Genomic DNA, 21,872 nt, shown 5'->3' on the forward strand with positions numbered 1-21,872 from the left:
GAACAGGTACTTCATGTACAGGGACGTATCTAGCCCATATAATATTTAGTAAACAACACTGAATACTATAGTGAAAGGACTTTTCGCATCTTATATTTATTGAGTGTGAAAATAATAAAACTATACAACGACAAATAAATTTCAATTACATTCAAGCCACATATGCCACAGATTTCCTCTCAATAGGTGAACGACAGACAGGGCAACTCTCTTGGATATCATCAGAACAATCTTCACACAGACAAACATGACCACATGGCAAAAGAATAATCTGAAAAAATCGAATTAATAGTTGCTAAGATTTGTTCAGCACACTGAAATACCTCAATAGGGTTTGTTCGGCACACCACACAAACTTGACTTTCAATCATGTCTTTTGCTCTGGTCTTTTTTCTTCTTTCCTTTCTAGATTCCTCCAACTGTCTCTTTATTTCAGCTTCTTGAATTTGTTTAGAACGATATCTCAAATATTTTCTAATAATTAAACCTCCTACTAAGATTCCAATTGATCCAAAGAGCAAACATAGCCATCTGAAAACATGCAACTTTCAACACAGCATAAAAGATGAAATTCTCAATCTGCAAGTTATAGTTTATAAAGAGCAAATAACATTTTTTTAAATGAGACAAAAAATCTCTTCCAATTCAATATTTTTTTGTACTGACCTGTAATTTCGTTTAGAACTCTCTAGTTTTTTGACTAGTGATGTGACTTGCATATTTGTAAGATAGAATGGAGCACCATTTGTAGGTGGTTGTAGTTGCAAAACATTCCCATCCTTAGAATATACCAATTCACCAATTCCAGTAATCATTGTTCCTTTCCTTAACATCTTTTCTGTTGATTGAATACCCCTTTGTCTAATTCCAGCAAAAAATCCCCAAATATGATCCATTACACTTGGAACAGTAGGATGAAATACATCAGATATTACATCCATATCTATTTTCAATTAAAAGAAATAGTTAAGGAATCCTTTACATTAGCATTGGAGAGGTTTACCTAGAATGTCTGCAGCAAGGGGATCCATGATTTCTACTTCCATACCTTTACTCTCGATAGAAAATGGCATAATATTATGCACTTCCTGTATGATACGCTCAGAATCATTCCAAAAACCTGTTGTGCTTCTCTGAATTACATGTTCTTTGATTCTCAATAATTGAACAACACCTTCAACATCTGCATTATTGTTGCTTATAATTGGTTTTCCTAATGGTTTAACTGTCCCCCGAATTGAAACGTATGATAACTTTTTGTCAGGATGTGTTAAAACAATTTCCTTGAGATCTTTATTGATATTCAGATATGGCGCACCCTACAATTTATTTTGGTCAATGACAATTAAATCATGAACCTTTTGAGTCCTACCTGAATCATAGTCATAGCATTTTTGTTTTTGTAGTAATTTCGAACGCATGTTATGAAAATGATTGAATCGATTCCTAATATTATTGTTTCTACCAAATAGTCCATCTTTATTTGTATAAATTCTAATAAACCATAATTTTTTCTGTGGAAAAGAGAGTTTATCAATAAATTTGCTCATTCATACAGCATAAAAACTATTTTGTTATGTAACAACAGTAACTTATCGTTTTCAATTTTTTTTAATACCTAAAGCAATACGAAGTTTTATATCACTAGTTGTTTATTACGTTAAAATCCTTCTAATTGCATTTTTTATTTGATTATAATGATTAAATAAACCTTGTTATAAAATATCAAAACATGTATGACAGTAGTCCTGATTGATCCTAAAATTTATATTTGAACTATGAAACAAAGGAATTAATTTTCAAATTATAAAGAGATCATCATGTGTTAAGTGTTCTTTATTCATTGCCATTTTGAAATTCATTCTCGGAAGAATATCGTGAGGTGGAATCAATTATAATTTTTGAGTTCTGTTTTTAAATAGGTACCACCAATCAAAGATAGGTAGTCGTAAAACTAGTAGGCAACAGTTCATTAGTAGGCATAGTAAGCAAATGTCAAAAAGAGGTTATGTCCTTCCAATCAAAGATTATATCTAGATCTATAATCTTTGCTTCCAATCTAAACAAGATCAAAGATTATAGAGTTAGATTAACTCTATAATCTTTGAAACAAGATAAACTTTCTTCTTTCTCTTTGCGGAAACAAAAATCTAAGCCTCTCCTAATCTGATCTAGTTGGGCCAAGAAATAATTAATACATTAATCTCATCTTTCATTCATAAAATGTGGTAAAAACATAACCTAACCTGAAGGAGGGACAAAGGCAGAGACAGGTTGTCTTTTCACAGAGAGAAGGAACAGTGAACTGAATAAAGTGTTCACAACCACTGATTTATAATCCTTGGGATAAAGGCACCCCAGTTTTAATTTTACGTTGTGCTTTAATTATTTTTAATTAAAGTTGATTCACAATCGGAGTGATGGAGTGCAGTAGAGATTGTGGAAATAAAGCAGTTTTGAAGGTAAACTTTGTGTTTATTTTTTTCGAAATATCTGTTATTCCTTTTTAGAGGCCCAAAAGTGGTGACAAGTTGTGCAAGCAGTGTTTTTTTGAAGCGTTTGAAGATGAAATTCATTTCACCATTACTGAAGCGAAGCTATTTAAACCTGGAAGTACAGTTGCTGTTGCGGCTTCTGGTGGAAAGGATTCAACTGTTTTAGCTTATGTATTGAAACACTTGAATAGAAAGTATAATTATAACCTCAAATTCATGCTTTTATCAATAGATGAAGGCATAACAGGTTATAGAGATGACAGTTTAGAAACTGTGAAGCAAAATAGGGATGATTATGAAATGCCACTCAAAATTTTGTCATACAAGGACTTGTATGGTTGGACTATGGATGAAATTGTGTCAGAGGTACATGCATACTATTTGAAATATTTTATCTCTTATATATTGAGATTACATTTCAATTTTTAGATTGGAAGGAAAAACAACTGTACATTTTGTGGAGTATTTAGGAGGCAGGCCTTAGATAGGGGAGCACATTTATTGAGAGTAGATTATCTTGCTACTGGACACAATGCAGATGATATAGCCGAAACAGTGTTGATGAACATTTTGAGAGGAGATTTAGCTAGACTAAGTCGATGTACTTCAATCATAACGGTAATAGAAAATATTGCTGCATAGTTTTATTAATCATCTTATTTGGTTTTGAAGGATAGTGGAGATGGAATACCGAGAGTGAAACCCTTGAAATATGCATATGAGAAGGAAATCGTTATGTATGCATATTTCAAAAAGTTAGTATATTTTTCTACTGAGTGTACGTTTTCACCAAATGCTTATAGAGGACATGCTAGAGTATTACTCAAAGATCTAGAGAAGGTTGATCCCAGTGTCATCATGAATATAATACACTCAGGTAGATATCCAGTTCATTTTGCTAAAATTCTTTATAATGTTTTTATCATAGGGGAATCTTTAAAAGTGAACGAGACTTCTAAAATGCCAACTCTTCAAAATTGCACAAGATGTGGATATGTATCTTCTCAAGATATTTGCAAGGCTTGTATTTTATTAGAAGGATTGAATACTGGAGAACCTAACCTAGGAATTGGAAAGTCGAGTAAAGTAAAGAAATCACTTGCCAAGAATGAAGCAAAGAAAACATGTTGTGGAGGGAAAGGGAACTGTAATGATAAAACTTAGCATTCTTGAATAAATTTATATTGAAATAAGAGTTTGTTTTCATTCCAATCACATTCCAGACTGATACCATAAAAATTGAGCTTAATTAAAAAAAATTCTTTAGAAAACTTAGGAAATAAAAATAATCTTGTAGTATAGACTTAAAAATAGTTTGTTGATCTTATAATATAAATGATATATGTTAAAGGATGAAAAGCACTTGTTCCTTATATTTAATGATCAATTTATCATTTCACTAGTTCATTTTAATTATTTAACATACAGTTTATAACGACCATAAAAATCTAGTCCTCAGTTAAAAATATATAGAAATATAAATTTTCACCTTCCATAAGGATGAATTTGTGCAGCACTTTTTATATTTGTTTTAATAGTTGAAGGTGCCTTATTCATAGGCATTGATTGTGTGTTTGGAGGAATAGGTATAGATCCAGATCCACTTCCTGCTCTGTTCTGAGGAGCAACCATCATACCACCTGAAGTGGGATTACCACCATTAGGGCTGGTACCCATTTTCAATCCTTTGCCCATACCAACTGCTGCAACAAGAAGGTGAGTATCTGCTACACTAGAATTCTGTTGAGTATTTCCTCTAGATGATGATTCTACTTCCCATTCTTCTCTAGCTTTGTTCACAATGTCCCATACATGAAGAACTACCTTCTGATAAGCGGCAATTTGTTTTTGTGCATTCTCAAAAGTTAAATTGGCAGCCTTATGTTCCACTTGCAGCATTTTACTTTCAGCCATGGGTTCCAATTTTGTTCGAAGATAATCAGGTACCAAATCATGAGCAAATGTAGTAACTCGTCCTTCGGTCATTTGCACCAATTGCTCATCCCTCTCGGGTGATAACATTAGAGGTAAAAGTGTGAGATTCCTCAAAAGTGGACATTTGTCATGACTCAGTACCTTCGTTAAAGCTGTGAGTTGGCCAGATATAAGGGCATAATTGTCCAAAAAGTTCGGCCAGTTGAGAGTTTCATATTCGGTTTCGATTTTCATAATCATCGATGCTATGGAAGTCTTCAAGTCATTTACACGTTGGACGATATTTTCTAATGCAAACTCAAGCTGCTTTTCCTCTCTCTGCTGCATTGTTCTGATTCAAATATCACGAAATAACTAAATCCAACTTGTTTATGTTTATACCACCGAACATAACCTAAAATTATCTGCTTCAACCCATAGACATAGAGACATGTCTCTATGTCTACGCTTCAACCAAAGAAGTTAAGCTCTTTCTGTTTCACATTCTTCCCTATGTGTTTTGGTCAGTGAACTTAACTGGTTTGGTTTTTTGAAGAGATAGTTGTTTGGAATTTGGAGAGTTCCCAATCGTAGAAGAACAGCATATTACGAAAGAGAATTTTTGAAAAATACACCACGAACAGCATGAAAAGCTACTCACCAATGATTATAGACCTTTGCTACTCACGAGGTGAATCGCGACTGTTTTGAACTGATTCGATACCGGTACAGGCACACCGGCATATGGTTTCTCCATCGTAAATCTTTTCATTTGAGATTATCTTTTAAGCATGATGTAGGTACATGATATAAAAGATACCACCTCAAAATATCTTTATTAAAGGTCTGAAATAATTTTTCCAATTTTATCAAAGCATGAGGCCATTTTCCTTCTATGTGAAAATTTAATAAACTGCCATATTTGATAACTAACGTTTTGTTGTCGGCTTTTAAAGAAATGAAAATATTCAAAATTAATTCATGTTTACAATCTTGATAATTTGAAAAAGAGAGAATAATTCCAGGTGAAAACTGTTGTATGTTGATATTTCTTTAGTAGAGATTGTGTCTAATTTTCCTTTACTCTAATGCAGCCGCTTCACGTTTCAAACCAAGCATAGCTGTTCTGTTACCTTGCATGATTCTTTTTAATCTCTTCTCGAAATAGTTTGGATGAATGTAATTTTTGATTATAAAGACCTTTCTCATTAGCTTTGTCACTTTAGAGCACTTAATATTATCGCCCGAAATTGTTGAAATGTTCTCTGGCGAAGAATTCCATCGCTATTAATAATCACTTTAATTCTTATCATCGCAATAATTCATTTACAGCATTGCAATGAGTCACAAGGGAAGTCAAAACCTACTCGAAAATAAGGATAAGAAAATTCCTATCAATGGGGATAATACCAATGAAACTGCTGTTCAAAATAAAAAAAAAGAGATAAAATCTGAAGCAATTGATGAAAGTATCAGTGTCATGAAAACAAGATCTTCCAAACGATCTTCCAATAATAAAATCTCTGAAGATAATGATTCGAAGTCACAGACAGAAGATTCTGCTAATGAACAAATTGATAAAGAAGAAAATAAAGTGGAAGTAGTAGACAAGAGTGATGAAAAGCAACCTATTGAAGATGAATCAAAAACTGATGAACTATATGTTTCGAATGATACTTCAGTTGAAGTAGAAAGCTCTGTTAATAGTACTCAAAATGTTGAAGATACTGAACAGTCTGAAAATTTTTCTGAAAAGAAAGATGAAGAGGAAAATAATTGTAAAGAGGAATACCTGCTGGATTCTGAGACATTCATGGAACCCCTAGTATTGCAGCCTGATGAGCCATGTCCTGAACTGGAGTTCGAAGAGAGTTCTGACAAGGAGTCTGAAAAGCATTCTCCTGTTTTATCTAGGTGTACTACAAGACGGTCTCAAAATCGTAACATCCCTACGCCTAATACTCCAAGGAGTGTATATGAACCAGAGCAGGAAAAGGATCAGATTGATTCTGATAAAGGTAGAGAATGAAAAAAATTTTCAACACAGGACTAATTTGTCTCAAATTTGTTTTTAAAGTCAGATCCTATTCTTTCAAGTATCATCACATATTTTATTAGCATTATTTTTAAGATTGAAAAGGCAGTAGTGTCTTGGTTTCCGTTTTCAATAGATAACTTCTCAAACATTTTTTATAGGATCAGGAAAACCTGTACCAGGCCCTGAATGCTCTTCGAAGATAATTAACTTGAATGAAACAGATAGATCAAGTACTAATGTTTCAATGACAGTTCAAGTTGGGGGCAATGATACTCGTACAGATTTTTCAGAAGGTGAAAGTGAACTACTCCAGAGCCTAAGGAGTAGAGGATCACAGTCAGCATCTCGATATTTGACTTCAAGGAGATCATTAAGATCTACGAGAAATGAGTTGCACTCAAAGAGCTTGAGAGATTCAATGCGCAGAAGTAGACTGTATATTCCTTCTCCATTATCAAGAGAGTCAATGGAAAGGGCCCCCAGTGTTAAAAGAAAAGATCGAAGTGAAACTCCTGAGGAAAGAAAAAAGTTGAAGACTGACTCATCCGGATTCTTATCAAAACTCTCAAGTCCTCTGACCAATTTGAGAAATAAATTCTACACAACCCCTACAGAAACTAGCACCCCAAAACTGACCTCGTATAAGGATGAGAAGAATCTTATCGACGGTGATTTCTTTGATCAAGTGGAGATGCCACAAGAACTGGGAGCACCACATAACAAATGGTGTGAAATAATGTAAACATCATGTTAGTTTGCTCCAGTGTTGCCTTCGTTTTTTATCTGATAATTCGAGAATTGTTTTACTCCCAGAATGGTTTTGTATTGTTGATCACTATATAATGTTTGTGTTTTCTGTACTTTCATCTTTTTCATAGAAATTTTTGTATTTTATTTACTTGATTGAAATTTTGATGAAAATTGAGTTATTCAATGTTTTGAGTTTATTGTATGGACAAATAAAGTCTTCGTATTGTGTACAGACAAAAATGTTGTAGTGAAAATCTTATCTGACTTATATATAAATATCTTTCATGATATGCTTATGCATAAGCAAACAGTAAGTGTACGAATGATAGTGATCATAAAATTTTGGAAGAAATTGAATGCTAGTAATCTGAGAATTTAGTTGAGACTGTCTAATGGTTTATCTATACTCCGTAAATTTTATAGATTGAATCAGTGAAATTAGTTTAATTTTTTACACTAGGTTTTTCATATAATAATCGCCCAAAAGAACTTCGACTTATACAATTCATTTATACTTATAAAATTTTTATCAATATATCGAAGACTTGTTATCACGTAGGTTCTAGTGTTAATTTTTTTCATGAATATAAAAAGTTGTATCATTCTACTTTTGTTTTCTTTTCCCCTATTAAATCCATTTTATATGGATTTAATACTCAATAATATTACATATAATTATGTAGGTTACTTTTTCTGGAACCTAAATTCAACCATACATTGAAGGTTTCTTTTGACCTCATAAGAGGTATCTGGGGGGGTTGTGAAAAAGGATGCAAAATCGGCAAAAACTATCAAAGACCTGTGTCATTTATTCGCAACATCATTTTTGGGTTGAAACAATACTTTCTGATCATTACAACTTGAACATTCAGTATAATATTGAGGGCTAGTGAATAGCAAATTGGAATGAAAGATAAAAACTCTCTATTTCATTTCTTATGTTTCCTTAAATAATATATTTCAATTTAATCTGCTATTAATAAAAAAACTGTGCAGTTTGAAAGGATATAAGTATAATATGTTCGGTTGAATCCGAATTCTAAAATTTCAAGCGTTGATTAGACGAAAAAAAAGATGGTTTTTGCAGCGTTGTAACTATGAATTCTCATTTATGAAAGTACTCATCCATATATGGATACACCCTTATGTATCAAATTCCACCAAAATCATACGGTTAAATAAAAAAGTGAATTATTGACAGCTTATTACAATTATAATAGGCAAACACTAGGGTAGACGGTACTCCTTTTTTATCTCAAAACACTCATCAACAATCTTTTGGATCCTAATTCCATGATCAACATCAAATATAACCTACATAACTTTTAACATTAATTCAACATTAAATACTGAAAGATTCGATTTACAAGAAAGCTAGTAAAAGGAGAGTAGGTACATAGAGAGGAATTAATAATAAATAATACATTTAAATAAATTCGAACGATAAAATTGAGCCGAATGAAAATGACATGATTGAATATACGACAAAAACAGTTCTTATGAAAAATTCAAGTAGAAAAATAAAGAAATTATGTGAGAATGAAATACATAAAATAACAGAACTGAATCTGCTTAAATATCCGTGAAATTACCTATATAAAATAAAAAAAATGATAAAGACAATGAAAAATCAAACAGGTTACAGAAATCACATGATAACTCTCCTCGCAGGAATTCAATTCATTTCGCATGAAAATTTCAAAAAATAAGTAATTATTACAGCAGTCTTAAACAGTACTTAGTTATTCTAACATTGTACCTATATAGGTAAATAGACATCGTCTACTAACTTCGGTTGCGGGCACTCATAAGAAGAAGAAAGATTCTCATATGAAAATGGAAAGACATAGCTTGAAGCTCAGATCAATAAAAAAATTTTATTGATCTGAGTCTTTTGAAGATATAAAATATAGATAATATGGAAGTTCACTCTGGAGAATTGCAATTGTTAACAGAAATCTTGAACAATCTGGATAATAATCGAAATGAACATAATTTTTCCTGGTTAAAGTTCGGCTTGATGAATGACTAATAATATTCTATCATAACTATATAACTAATTAAATGTATTCATAAGATATGTTAATTTCACCTACAGGGTGAAATAATTCAAAAAAGCCTGCATTTACGCTGAGCTTGAATCACAATAAATTATTAATGAACAAATATCCTACATTTCAAACTAGGAAAAGTTCATCATCCTGTTTCACAGCTGAAAAAAATGTGCGTCGCATAAAATATTACTTAAAGTAATTAATATAGATAACGGAATTGAAATTAAGGCGTTATTATTGTCTTTAGTTGTAACAACAGTTTCATCAAAAACATATTTATGAAAACTGAAATATCTCCAATAACAATTATTTACAAATTAATATACTATTCTGCGTTAAATAATTCATTAAACATCACCAATAAAATTCGTAAAAAACTACAATTATATATGTTTAAAGATAAATATAAATAATTAATCCTACGAATATATATAATACGAACAATTTTCGATGTAAAGTTTTTTAATACTGAGTAATTTTCGTACTTAAATAAGTGATCTGTATATAAATATTCAATTTCAATAATGAATGACTCTAGGTATATATCACTCAAATTGTCTAATCCGGAAATTAATGTATGATTTATTTCGGGAAATCCCAAAAATCTATTCCAAATGTTATTGTCCATAATAATAAATACAAAGGTGGAGAATTGAAGAGTTGGCACGAATGTGACAGAGTGTTTTTTAGCTTGTGTTCAGATTAAGATTGATGAAATCTTTTTTAACAACTAATTATCTAATTTTTCGAACTATAGAAATACAGTTATTGAATAATTGCTTTTTGTAGAGATATACCAACAGCTGAACAAATATAACATCTCATCAATGATCGAGAATGGCAATTTCGATCTTATTTTTCAACGATAAAACACCTCATCAATATAACATATTTTTTCAATCTAATTTCGACGACGACTGTCGAAGAATTATCAAAATATGTCGGAGAAAACAGAAGAATTCAGACTTTAACGCCAATGATCAAATAAGAAAGTGCAAAACATTATTTTTATTAGCTTTTTAGTTGAAAACTTGGAAATTAAAGGACGAGAGTGTTATATATTAACTGATATTTCCTCTTTATTCAACTGTTTTCTCTGAAAAATTGACGTATACAATCCAAGCTACACCTCGTAAAAACTAATTTATTCTACATTAAAGCTGGGGTTATATTTCAACAGTTTGACGAGTAGCAAAATTAGGGGTTACAAAATACATCTATCATTTTTGGTTTCGTTCATTTTATAAAATCTAAATTCCGCTAATCTGCTTTATTCTCCTTTATCTATAAATCTCTGATGCATAAAAGATTTTCAACAATTTAATTTAATTTTTGAATTTGAGAATTGAGATGGCTCGCTTGGGAAATGAATTGATCTAGTAGGGGGTTGGGAATTGACTACGTTCCATTCTATATTGACTGAGGATATTGCCGATAAAAGATGTATGTAATTGAAGTTCTTGAGCTTCGTCAAATGTTCCTGTATCGATCTTCATGAGGACTGTTATAGCACTTGAATGATTTCTTATGCGATAAATTAATATTTGATCCTTTTGCATTCTTTCATCTCTTTCGAGAACCTCAGTTTTTCCTCTAACATTCGGACAATTTATTGTGCTACGTCTTCAGATTTTACAGCGTTTCCAGAAAAAAAAAAATCAGGTAAAATTTCAGCCTATGAATTAACAATTCTCTTTAGTAATCGCTGGCGCATTCCCTTGGGTTCATATAGCCGAATACGTTCAATTCATACAAACTAGCAAACGTTATGAATATGAGGTACCAAACCATCAGTATGATACCATACTTTTTGTCCATTTTCCATCCGTTCAAATGGGTGGTCACAAGTAGGAAAACAACAGTGGATAGCAGCGAAATGGTGGAATATGTTAATCCTGAAAAAACCATTAGAATCATCTGAGAAGATTACATAGCCATTGTCAAGAAAATTTGCGGGGATGCAAGATACAATTTACAATTTACCTTCACCCACTTGTAGATTCAATAAAAAATCTTCGAAGATTAGAGAACACCAATGACTGCTGAAAATTTCTGTTTGAAAACTTGGACCTACCTTTACTTATGACCTTCACTTGGCTTCCTGGGCTGACAATGGCTGTCTTCAAGAACCAGGGCAAACCTAAACACACCAGTATGTCGAACACGTTTGATCCTACTGCGTTTGACACTGCCATATCCCCATATCTATGAGAAAAAATTAAATTCGTGCGACCTAACCCACTCTTAATATTCCAGTATTTGAAGAAAGTTCACTTACCCTTCCTTGATGACAGCTATACTTGATAAGGCATCTGGTACTGATACTCCAGCAGCAACAAAGGTAAGACCCATGACAGTGTCAGGTATGTTCAAGGTAAAACCTAAGAAATGGGTGATGATATATTAGTCATTTGGTTTTTCGAAACGGTGGAAGGATAGAGATTGAAACTGAAGAAACAAATTGAAACTAAGAAAATACCAATGGTTAATTACCAATTATGGTTATCATCCAAACCATGAAATATGAGTAGAAGGATATCCACAACATGGACACGAAGAATGTAAAGGGATACCAATTTCTATACTTTTCAGAACGACAGTCTGGCATTGTTTTACGACATAGGTAATGTATAGGGTAGATCAGGTACCATTTGGCTTGAATGTAGAGACTTGGATCTGAAATAAAATGAATCGATTTTCGAATGACAGTAAAAATATGAAGTGCTCAGAATAAGAGTTAAGTAAGAATATTCTACAAATCTTTGATAAGATCTATGTTTTTCAACTATCAGGGAAAATAACTCTTAAATCTTTTCGCCCAATACCCAGTACATATTCGTCTAGAAAAACGCAAAAAAAAAATTAAATATCACTGAATAGAGGGTCCCATTTATGAAGCCTCCGTTTCTCAACATGATATTGACGAAATAAAACTGATAAAATTCCATCCAAACCTGAAAATCTTTCTACGTATTAATGTCTTACCTTCTGGCTTAACAAGCGGATCTACAACCTTTGAAGGGTCGTATTCTTTGGGCCTGTAATAATCCTGTTGAACTGGAGCTTGGGTTTGAGGAATAGCTAGTTGTACGGGAGCTGCTGCAGCAGGTGGTGTTGATTCAACAGGTTGGGGTTGATTCAAAGCTTGTGCGTTGAACTGGTTTTCGTAGCCTAAAACGTTAGGGCAGATATCTAGCAAACTAAGTACGTAGGGTTGGCAGCAAAGTGAACGAAATGATCTCGTGAAAAGCAATTCTAAATGACAGGGATGAAGTGAAGGGTTTCTTGCATTGTACGATTCACAGCTATAGCTCAAATATTAGAAAATAAAAAACTTTTACTTCTGGTGATTAGGATGTAAAGATGAAGTATATATTACTCAAAATTGCAGAGTAGGAAGTGAGAACTCACTTGAAGGATCTTCCCACATTTTGTTGAAGTCGAAATCCTGAGGGACAGGTACTGGTCCAGGAGCTGGGGCGGCAGCAGTGGCGGGTTCGGGGGTTATTCCCCCGTAAGTTTGATGCTTTCCGTTTTCTTCCAAGTTCTTATAGGTAACCAGATCAGATTGCTCGGTGTGACCCTGCGGCGCGTACGTTTTACACGGCACTGGCCAAGTTTGAGCCCATTTCTCAAGGGGGGTGTTGAAGTGGAGGAAAACGCAGTACACCAGGTACATCAATAACATAACGATGGATTCACCCCTGTGAAATTTCCAAAGAACTGAAATTCACCGATTCCATTATTTCCAATAATATTTAAAACAGTAGAAGATTTTATCAGTTTTGAAGAATGTCTCGAAAATGAACTGAAAAAAACTTGTAAAGGATATCACGAGGTGAATTCTGAATGTCTCAAAACGTAAAAAGCGTAAAAAAGAGCCTATTTGTCCTCAAATTTTTTCAAGAAGCTATTTGGAAGAAGAAATCAAATGAAAATTTCATCTCGAATAGCATTTGTAATTAATATTTTACCTTGTTATCCTTTTGTCGTAAATGGTAACCAGGAGTACCAATATGGACACGGCATAGAAAAAGCAATCTCTCACTAATGGCCACCAGTTAAGGTACGCCACTGTAGTCGAACAAAGTGCACACACAGAAATGACGAACATGATGTTGAACACCGCAGAGCCAATTACTCCAGATATTCCTGAAATTACAAGCAAACACTGCGGGTAAGTTCAATACCTATCAGGGATTCATATCATCATTTACACCCCATCTCAACCTGGACAACCTTTTTTAATTTTTTGTCTCTTTGTGATATACATAATTGTTGGATATGCGGAAAGGATTTTAACAAGTCTCTATAAGGTGGTTTGAGGATTTTGTTGGAAGCATTCGAGATACATTCTTCAATACCCTGTACGACTGTACGCTGAAGAGAATGAGGAAAATTCAGCCCCAGGATAATTCTTTTCGTATCTGGGTGAGAATACAACATCGCCAAAGTGATGTTGATGTTACAGCTACTGAAATTTTTTAACAGTCTCACTTCATTTGCAGTTTAGTTTACAAGTCAATCTTCTATAGAAATTCATCACGTATTGGGAAAGTCTATTTAATGGTCACTGAAATGATGTATCTTAAAAGTACCACTTGAATTTTAGTATAAATAATCTAGGATAATAACACTATTACAAATTCCCAGTGCATTCACCAATTTGCAACTTATTTCAGTAGGTAATCTAATTACGATCCTGGTTGGATGAAAGTATTCAACTTTTGAATTAAGTAGAGTTTCAGGCAATTTCAGTTTTTTTTTAATCTCCTCAAGTTTTCGAATTGATGAAACAACTTCGATGGGTGAGAACAGGGTCGTATGAGTCCTTAATGTAAATTAAAATTCGGGTTAAGAAATTTTTTTCCTTGTTTGTTATTGGAAATCTCATCAGACTGTTCATCAATATATTTGCTATAATGCCTGGATGGTATGGTAAAATTAGAAAAAATGTATTTTTCTTTCAACAATATTGACCAACTTTGAACAAACGATATTTTCAGAATATTATTATTCTGAATGAAAATTTTATATTCACTGTGATTCATAAACCAGCTTTATAGCAATGAAGCTGAAGATAGAAACGACAGATATAGTAACATCTACAATAGAAGATGACACATACTAAATGACTGATCAATGTTTATGAAGATATTAATTTTTTGCGATACTTTTTACTCACGCTGTAAGTCAGTTCAGTGCCCTCCTGCCAATATAAGGTAGTAAATCAAATATAAAGTAGAAGATTTAGAGCAATAAATGTTCGTTTATTGATTCCCAAATCAGGGTGAAGACAGTGTAACAGCCCTCCCTGTTCCCAGAGATTAACGACTAGGCTCTCTCTTGAGGGAGCGCTAAGGAGTTATAAATTCCTCGGACCCTATTATTTCCATGCCGTTTAAGTTTCTAATGCAAGGAAAATTCGATATCTGACTTCTACTAGGGTAACTTTCCCCCGAAAACAATGAGAATCTCGATTAATTCCTTCAACGAAATAGAGAAATTCAATTATTTTGATATTTCATACACACTTTTCCACAAATACTCAGAAAACAGTGAAAATTCTTGAGCTGAAGTAGTAAATTTATTCAACTCACCTATATCGTCTTTGGCAAGAAAAACCCCGATTACAACTGTTGCTAGTTCTGGTGCTGAACTACCAGCGGCCATAAATGTGGCACCAGCCACATCTGGCGCCATTTTGAGCTCTGGAAGGTAAAAAAAACATTTTTTTATGACTAAATTTAAAGGAAAATTCAATGTGATTTTTTTCAGTCAAAGTATTGGTTTGGGTCTAGGTTTCGCTTTGGATAGGGGTATTGATATATGGCTATGGTCATTGATATGGGTATGAATTTGGATATCTGTATGGATAAGGGTATTGGTATGGGCATGGGTACAGGTAATGATGGGTCATAGGTGAATTTCTTACCTTCGCATATTCGATCTAGAGAAGCAACAAAATACTCATCACAAACTATGGCTAGTCCAAAAAACGTATAGATCGCGACGATCAGATGGACAATTAGGCCTCCATGTCTCCTCGTGGAATTTCTCATTAATGGCCTGGGAAACTGAAACAGAATTTCAAGTGTCTCGCGTCTCAACATTGTCTACTACATTCAGAGTGCCGATCAACTAGATTAATCTAATTCTCTAGAATTTTTCCGAGCAAACTCACCTCCAGAGAAGAAGATCTAACTCGATCAGCTTCTCTGGATAAGTTGCATTCTTTTTGAGACAATTCAAATGCACCTAGTAACGAGCAATTTCAAATATCACCTGTTCTATGGCAGGCGTGGTACATTTCTGCGATGGTTCGGTACCATTGGAGACTATGGGCATGGTTGTGTTATCTGACGAGATGGTCTCATTAGTTTTCTCATTTTTTTCGGGTCTCTCTGTAGTAGTGCTAGTCGTTGATGTAGAAACGGACGTTTTTGTTGGCTCAGTGGTGGTCGTGGTCGTAGTAGAAGTAGTCGTAGTTGTGCTTGACGATGTACCTAACTTGGTGGAGGGAATGTTTAGTTGTGGATTTCCTGCAAATAAATCAACCTCACTCTTTCAACAGTTGGCATAATATTGTCTATTGCTTTTGACTGTGATAAAAAGTACACCCTCCGTCAAAACGATTAAAAACAAGCAAAAATATAAACTTGAATCACAATGCAATCGATCAAAAGATTCGATGAAGACGTGGGCATCAAATTGGTATAGTCTGTTGTTTGGGAGACCATCTAATCAATGTTGCAAAAGCCTTTCTTCTACTATCTTCTCTTGCCAGATAATAAAAAATTATTCTTAATAGGTTAAACTCAACACCAATTACTCTGAACCACTTTCAGTGAACCAAAAATTCCTACCATCATTGATTTCATGTCCATGACAACATAGATTTTTTTATAGTCTTTTTACTCACTCTCTCGCACTTTATCCGATCCTTGTGAAGTATGTTCTAGGTGTTCATTCTTATCTGGTTCGGACAGGACATGTATGATTGAATAGATGAGGAAAAACACCGATATCTGTAGGAATTTATGCCTCCTGGTACGTCGCATGACCTGCAAGATATCAGTATCATCACAAAATGGAAGAAGATCTTCTAAGGAGGTAGATTCTGTTTAACGATCTGGAAATCTTGGTGGCCATATTAAATGGAACCCCAAAAACCAATCTTAATGCCAGAAATTAATGTTTGACCGTTTGGATTAAATGGGATGGATCCATATAATGCCTCCCATTATATATAAGGCAATAAAAGCATAATAAATAAGGCAAATTCCTCATTTTTCAGATTTCGATAATTTTCACGATTTTTAAGCGAAATTCTAATGGGAATTGAAACTATAATAATTGGAATGACTGTCAATTTCGAAAATTCATAAGTATGGTCCCAACACAAATCAATTTTACAATAATTCAAAAAGTACTCACAAATTTATACATAAAAGAGAGTCATCTGATATATTTGCAAATATGCACATGCTTTTTCCTACAAATTTGTAATCTGACACAGGGAATTAGCCATGAAAGGGTGATAAAGAATGACGGAATATATACTCTTTTGACTTTATCTGCTTTGAGCTAATATATCATTCGAATAGCGAGATTAATCACAAAATGGTATATCTCATTCGTGAAACTATGTCTAGTGCATCTCAAAATAATTTTTCAATTAATATTCCATTTCTGCGAAATATCCACATTCGTTATCCCCATTTAGATGTAGAAGGCCCGAAGGTATGTTCTTCCATTGCAGCTTTGTCTCTAAAAAGCGGTGTCATACTGAGATCAAAGGATATGCAAAGCGCCATCCATTAAAATATGAAATTCTGATATTTTTTTTCAATACTCATCTCGAGCTTCTCATGTTTCTGAACTCCTCGAGCTAGAACAATATTAAAGACGAAAGCGTATGAAATTGTGATTTTAATATCGTCAACAATAGCGAGCTTATTTTCTGGAGTGTCTTTTTGAAAGATTGATAGGCTCCTGCTGTTTTGAAGGAATTATTGGGTCTCAGATGTTTATTATTGGAAATGATGGATGTCGAAACGAGAGCAAAATCTATAAATTGGTTCGTTATATTCGAATAAACCCTCTTGAAACTTCATTTTCCTCTTCGTTATTCGTCGTGTTTCAGATTATGTGATGAATTAATTAGCTGAGCGAGTTTTGAACACGCGATTAAGAACTTCACAGTAAAATCAGGCCTTTCCACACAACAACATTCATAGTTGAAGAGTTGATTAGGTTTTGATAACATGCAAATCACCCGAATAACCCAAAAAATGTTGAATGTTCGAAAATCACAGACAGACACTCCAACGAATGAGCCATAATGAAAAATTGATACCTAACTGTGAAAATTCATAACTACACCGAAATTTCAACAGTGAATTGATTTAATTTGATAAGAATATTTTACATTCCACGAAAATCCTTCGAAGAGGACTTCAATCAATTGAAAATGAACTGAGGGATGAAACATATACAAAGTTATCTGTTATAGCAACTGATCGATATGATTCGTGGAACTAATTTGTGCAGGCTCAATGTTTTCAAATACAATAGAATAGCGTGATATCAGAGACAGGTCGTCTCTGGTAATATACTCTCTTCACACAGAAGACCTCCTTTTCACATAATGGAGTTTCAAGAATATTCATTCTGACCCACTGTATATGCTGAATCTAGATGTTTAGAGACGTCTGAATAGAAATGAATATATAAAAACGAGAGAAACTTCCCTTGTTATAAGTTCATTATTTTTAATGATGAAGCTTTGAAATCGAGAATGGAAAAAAAAGATAACTGTTCACAGTTCGAGTTTCGAGATTTAACAAAAATTTTATCCACAGAGGCGATCAACTGCCCAGAAAATTTTCCAGCACTTTTGTAAGATTATTCAAAGCTGAATTATCTTTTTCTATATCTTCATAAATTTTTCATGTTTTTTTTGTGGACTTTTTTATTTCATTTTTTAGAACATAATGAGTTTCATATACATAGCTTTATCATTCCATTTGGGTTCAACGATAATATCTACCACATTTACTTCCATTTAAAAATCGATAACGATGGATTTCCAGTCCAGCTATCTAGTTACTATTTTCCATTGAAATTCTCGGAATTGATAAACGAAATGAAGGCATATAATGTGAAAGCAGAATATTGAACCGACTCGCAGGACCAAAAAAGACTCCGATACGGTTTCAATCAAGGGAAAATCATGCTGAATATTTCAGTGGATCGACTGGAAGTTTTTTGACACGTAGTGGTAGGCTTATCGAGCACTGATAGGGTTTTTAAAGAAAAATGGAAAATTAGATTAAATTCATCATTTTGAGTGTTCAGAAACTTTAAACCCAACAATAAGTTGAAAGCAGTTCATTTTAAGAAGAAACCATTTTGAGAACATTCGTAATTAGGAGTATGTACTTGAAATGTCCATCAAAAGGTGCAAAATGGTGCATGCACAACCACCACAACGAAGGGAGGACTTTCATCCTTTTTAGATGGAATGCCCTGTTCTGTTGTTGTCCTCAATAATCGTGTATTTCGTTTCCTCCCATCCCGAGGCATTAAGCTCCAATAAAGAGTAAGTGGAAAATAGAAAAAAATTTGAAACATGACTGATTGAAGATTGCGCGGAGTGCTATCGAGTCCCAGCAAAAATGTGGCATTTAAGAGACTTTCGTGGTTCACGGAAATCATTTTTCGCTATCTGGATGTCTCATCTGATGCGACAACTAAATGACAGGCCTCTCGAGAAATGGACGAAAGTGAAAACCGAGCCATTTTCAATAATAATGGAGTTCTTGAGGTTTTAGTGATGGAGTCAGTCGAAAACAGATCGGATTTTTTCTATTTTTTGGGAAATGATCAGGTTGCTTGAAAATGAGTCCCATAGACTGCGAAACCAATCCTTCAATGTTATTCGTAGAAAAATAGTCTATTATTGGAGAAAATCGGAAAATTCCAACAATTTGCAATGAGCTCTGACATCTAGATCAAACTGATAATGATACCACGAAGAAATGAAAATTTATTCCAAACATCCTTGAAAAAAACTACACAATTCCAAACATGAGCTGCGTTGTTGATTTCAAATCTTAATATTTCCATTGTTTATCATGCAATATCGCCTAAAATTCGATTACATAATCACAATGGAGAAAAGTGGAGTAGGAAACAATAAAATTCAATTATTATGGGAATTCTGATGAAAGGATTCGAGTTTCATATCAATAATAATTTTTCCCAAAGGATCGAAAACAATGAAATTGTCAGTTATTATTCCTTCTATGTAAAGATTTTTCAATAACCGGCCACTTTTTGGTGAAGAATGATAAAAAGTCGGCATTGCATTTCTTTGATTCCATAATGTTTATTTTGAAAGGAAAAAACGCATCATTCATCCTAAAAATTATTACAAAAACACCCTTAACTCTCTTTATTTTGTAAGCAATAATTCGCAATGAATTTTTTTATTCAGTTCATCATCAGTAGGTATAATTCAATTTTGATGAAAAAACAATTCTAAATGAAATGTTACTCCTGCCACATAGCAAATGAAAAAAATACATGACTCCAACCTTCTGTAACTTCAAGAAGAACTTTGCATAATTATTTTGTTCGCTTCAACTCGTCAAAGCTTTCCCAAATAATTTTCATCAATTTTCCGCGAAGTTTTATGGCAGGAAACTAAAGAAAAGACACTATTCCTAGCTCTTGAAAGGACTTCGTCATCTCTTATGACTGTTTTCAGCATTAAATGAATGCTGCGATGGGTCTAAATGGAAAAATTATCATAAATATTTATTTTGAACAAACCAACTCCTTTGATTTTGTTATATATTGCATATAAGAAAGATATCTATGCATTTTTTCTAATCTAAAATGCAGTTTAGTTATACTATAAAGTATAAATTATTTCTAAAAAGAAAATGATTCGAAAAGATTCACATGGAAGATGAACTGAAATCGATTTCCCCACCGGACAAAATATAATTTTGTAGTTTATTATGTCAACATCTTTTACGACCCCCTCCATTTACTCCCGCACCAGTGGAGTTACTAAACCTCATCCCAAAGCCGGGAGTGGAAACAAACCAATTTCCCACGAAAATAGAAAAGTCCAACGGTTTTCCCTGGCGATCATGCAACTAGAAACGCTTATTCGAAGCCAGGGAATGGGTATTTCGCTAAGGGATAAATTAAGAGATAAGCTCATGATAAAATTTTACCTCTGGCTTGTGGGCACAATCACTGAAAACCCGTATGTTTGATCTCGGTCTTCGGCACCGATTTTCCACTCGTAGCGTCCTTGGAAAGTCGCCCCCGTGACTGGAAAAGCTTCCGACGTAGGAATATCGCCGTTTTAGCGCGGACTGCGCACGCGCTCGGAATTTCCAGTACGTAACAATTTCAATTCGGTCCAATTTCTGGATTGGGAAATGGAATGAAGTGGTCAGCGTAGGGGAAAAGAATCGGTTCCTAAATCTGATTTTATCTTCGGTTTGTCGTTGCTTATAAGGCCAAAAATCGTTTCATTCATATCTCATGGATGAAGGGGCTTTTAAACGGTGTCGACTAAGAATAATACACAAAAATAACCTATATATACCTCGGAATAGAAAGGCCTTTCAAATGAGGTTTCATATACCCAACTAAGAGTTAAAGCGATACGTTTTTGAATAATTTTTGACAATTCTGCCGACTTACAGAACCGCTGTTTCCTTTTTCAATGGCCCAATCTATATAAAAATGGAGATGTATGCTAAAAAATTTAGTCGATTAGATACAGCTTGAATAATTTCTGAGGATTGAATTGCTGTGGGCTATACTCAATGAAGATCTGAACCAAACACTTATATAAATAATATGACATGAAATAGATGTTAGATAAATCAATTTAATTCTTATTAATAAAAACCATCTGCATTTATAGTTTACCTACCTATCAAGAAACGATATATTTACCTCATAGAAAATGGGAACTATTTTTCAACTCGTATTGTTAAATTGCATCGATAATAGTGATAAACTGCGGAAAGTTACACATAGCAGAATGTTATTTAATACAAATAGGTGTTCCTGCCTCTTATCGTGAAAAAATAGATGATCAAATTACAGAAACAACAAGTTCAATCGTTGTTTTGAGTATATACTGAACGACATTCAGACAGTGATCAAATCCTGATTGGGGTCATTCCTCGAAGATAATGAAATTTAAAAAATTTAATTAACGTTCTACAATTATTTTAGTGGAAATAAATTAATTATTATTGATTTTGCAATAAATTAACATTCATTACGATCGCGCTTTTGTTTTCATTCCTATAAACATAATTTTTTGTAGACCAAAACGGAAATGAGAGAACCGAGTATATTATATTCTAATGCAAAAAAAATTACAATCTAATGCTAAACTGGCAGTTTCTTTGAAGTTATGACCTTCAATGTCAATACGCCTCATTAATCGAGCATATAAAAAATGTTGATATGCACCTAAAATCAACCAGTAGCTTAGAGGTATTGGATAAGTAGAACCTAAGCACACTTCCTTGAAGTTTCACTTTTCTGAGAATTTCGTGTTCGAATACAGAACATTTT

The 21,872-nt window shown here is 33.5% G+C and overlaps 5 protein-coding genes across 10 annotated transcripts; 2 read left to right on the forward strand and 3 right to left on the reverse strand.

Moving 5' to 3' along the window:
- Positions 1-80: 80 nt before the first annotated feature.
- LOC123313303 (mitochondrial E3 ubiquitin protein ligase 1) lies at positions 81-1,757 on the reverse strand. 2 transcript variants are annotated; one of them, XM_044898132.1, is made up of 6 exons: positions 1,619-1,757; positions 1,373-1,514; positions 1,004-1,319; positions 667-943; positions 324-531; positions 81-271 (listed from the first exon to the last, which is right to left on the reverse strand). In XM_044898132.1, the coding sequence occupies exons 2-6, from the start codon at positions 1,475-1,477 to the stop codon at positions 152-154; spliced, it is 1,026 nt and encodes a 341-aa protein (XP_044754067.1). In that variant the 5' UTR covers positions 1,478-1,514; positions 1,619-1,757; the 3' UTR covers positions 81-151. The 2 variants fall into 2 exon arrangements, with proteins under 2 accessions (XP_044754067.1, XP_044754066.1); XM_044898131.1 differs by having other exon boundaries at positions 1,593-1,747.
- Positions 1,758-2,113: 356 nt separating this feature from the next.
- LOC123313858 (cytoplasmic tRNA 2-thiolation protein 1) lies at positions 2,114-3,688 on the forward strand. The gene is made up of 5 exons (XM_044898934.1): positions 2,114-2,462; positions 2,511-2,861; positions 2,925-3,113; positions 3,168-3,372; positions 3,424-3,688. The coding sequence occupies exons 1-5, from the start codon at positions 2,421-2,423 to the stop codon at positions 3,657-3,659; spliced, it is 1,023 nt and encodes a 340-aa protein (XP_044754869.1). The 5' UTR covers positions 2,114-2,420; the 3' UTR covers positions 3,660-3,688.
- LOC123313859 (mediator of RNA polymerase II transcription subunit 8) lies at positions 3,662-4,831 on the reverse strand. The gene has a single exon (XM_044898935.1). The coding sequence runs from the start codon at positions 4,755-4,757 to the stop codon at positions 3,981-3,983; it is 777 nt and encodes a 258-aa protein (XP_044754870.1). The 5' UTR covers positions 4,758-4,831; the 3' UTR covers positions 3,662-3,980.
- A 442-nt stretch (positions 4,832-5,273) lies between these two features.
- Positions 5,274-7,802, forward strand: LOC123313794. Of its 2 annotated transcripts, none has more exons than XM_044898810.1 (3): positions 5,274-5,434; positions 5,742-6,427; positions 6,606-7,802. In XM_044898810.1, the coding sequence occupies exons 2-3, from the start codon at positions 5,749-5,751 to the stop codon at positions 7,187-7,189; spliced, it is 1,263 nt and encodes a 420-aa protein (XP_044754745.1). In that variant the 5' UTR covers positions 5,274-5,434; positions 5,742-5,748; the 3' UTR covers positions 7,190-7,802. The 2 variants fall into 2 exon arrangements, with proteins under 2 accessions (XP_044754745.1, XP_044754746.1); XM_044898811.1 differs by having other exon boundaries at positions 5,291-5,446.
- Positions 7,803-10,769: 2,967 nt separating this feature from the next.
- Positions 10,770-21,372, reverse strand: LOC123314375 (probable sodium/potassium/calcium exchanger CG1090). 4 transcript variants are annotated; one of them, XM_044899644.1, is made up of 12 exons: positions 21,240-21,372; positions 16,174-16,315; positions 15,537-15,793; positions 15,187-15,328; positions 14,852-14,962; positions 13,226-13,403; positions 12,663-12,955; positions 12,237-12,422; positions 11,745-11,927; positions 11,530-11,632; positions 11,326-11,456; positions 10,770-11,146 (listed from the first exon to the last, which is right to left on the reverse strand). In XM_044899644.1, exons 2-12 carry the CDS (start codon positions 16,310-16,312, stop codon positions 10,947-10,949), a joined length of 1,923 nt encoding a protein of 640 aa, XP_044755579.1. In that variant the 5' UTR covers positions 16,313-16,315; positions 21,240-21,372; the 3' UTR covers positions 10,770-10,946. The 4 variants fall into 4 exon arrangements, with proteins under 4 accessions (XP_044755579.1, XP_044755578.1, XP_044755577.1 ...); XM_044899643.1 differs by having other exon boundaries at positions 21,217-21,317; XM_044899642.1 differs by lacking the exon at positions 21,240-21,372 and adding an exon at positions 20,504-20,652.
- Positions 21,373-21,872: the final 500 nt, after the last annotated feature.

Source organism: Coccinella septempunctata, chromosome 5 (genome assembly GCF_907165205.1).
Source record: "Coccinella septempunctata chromosome 5, icCocSept1.1, whole genome shotgun sequence".
NCBI lineage: Eukaryota > Metazoa > Arthropoda > Insecta > Coleoptera > Coccinellidae > Coccinella > Coccinella septempunctata.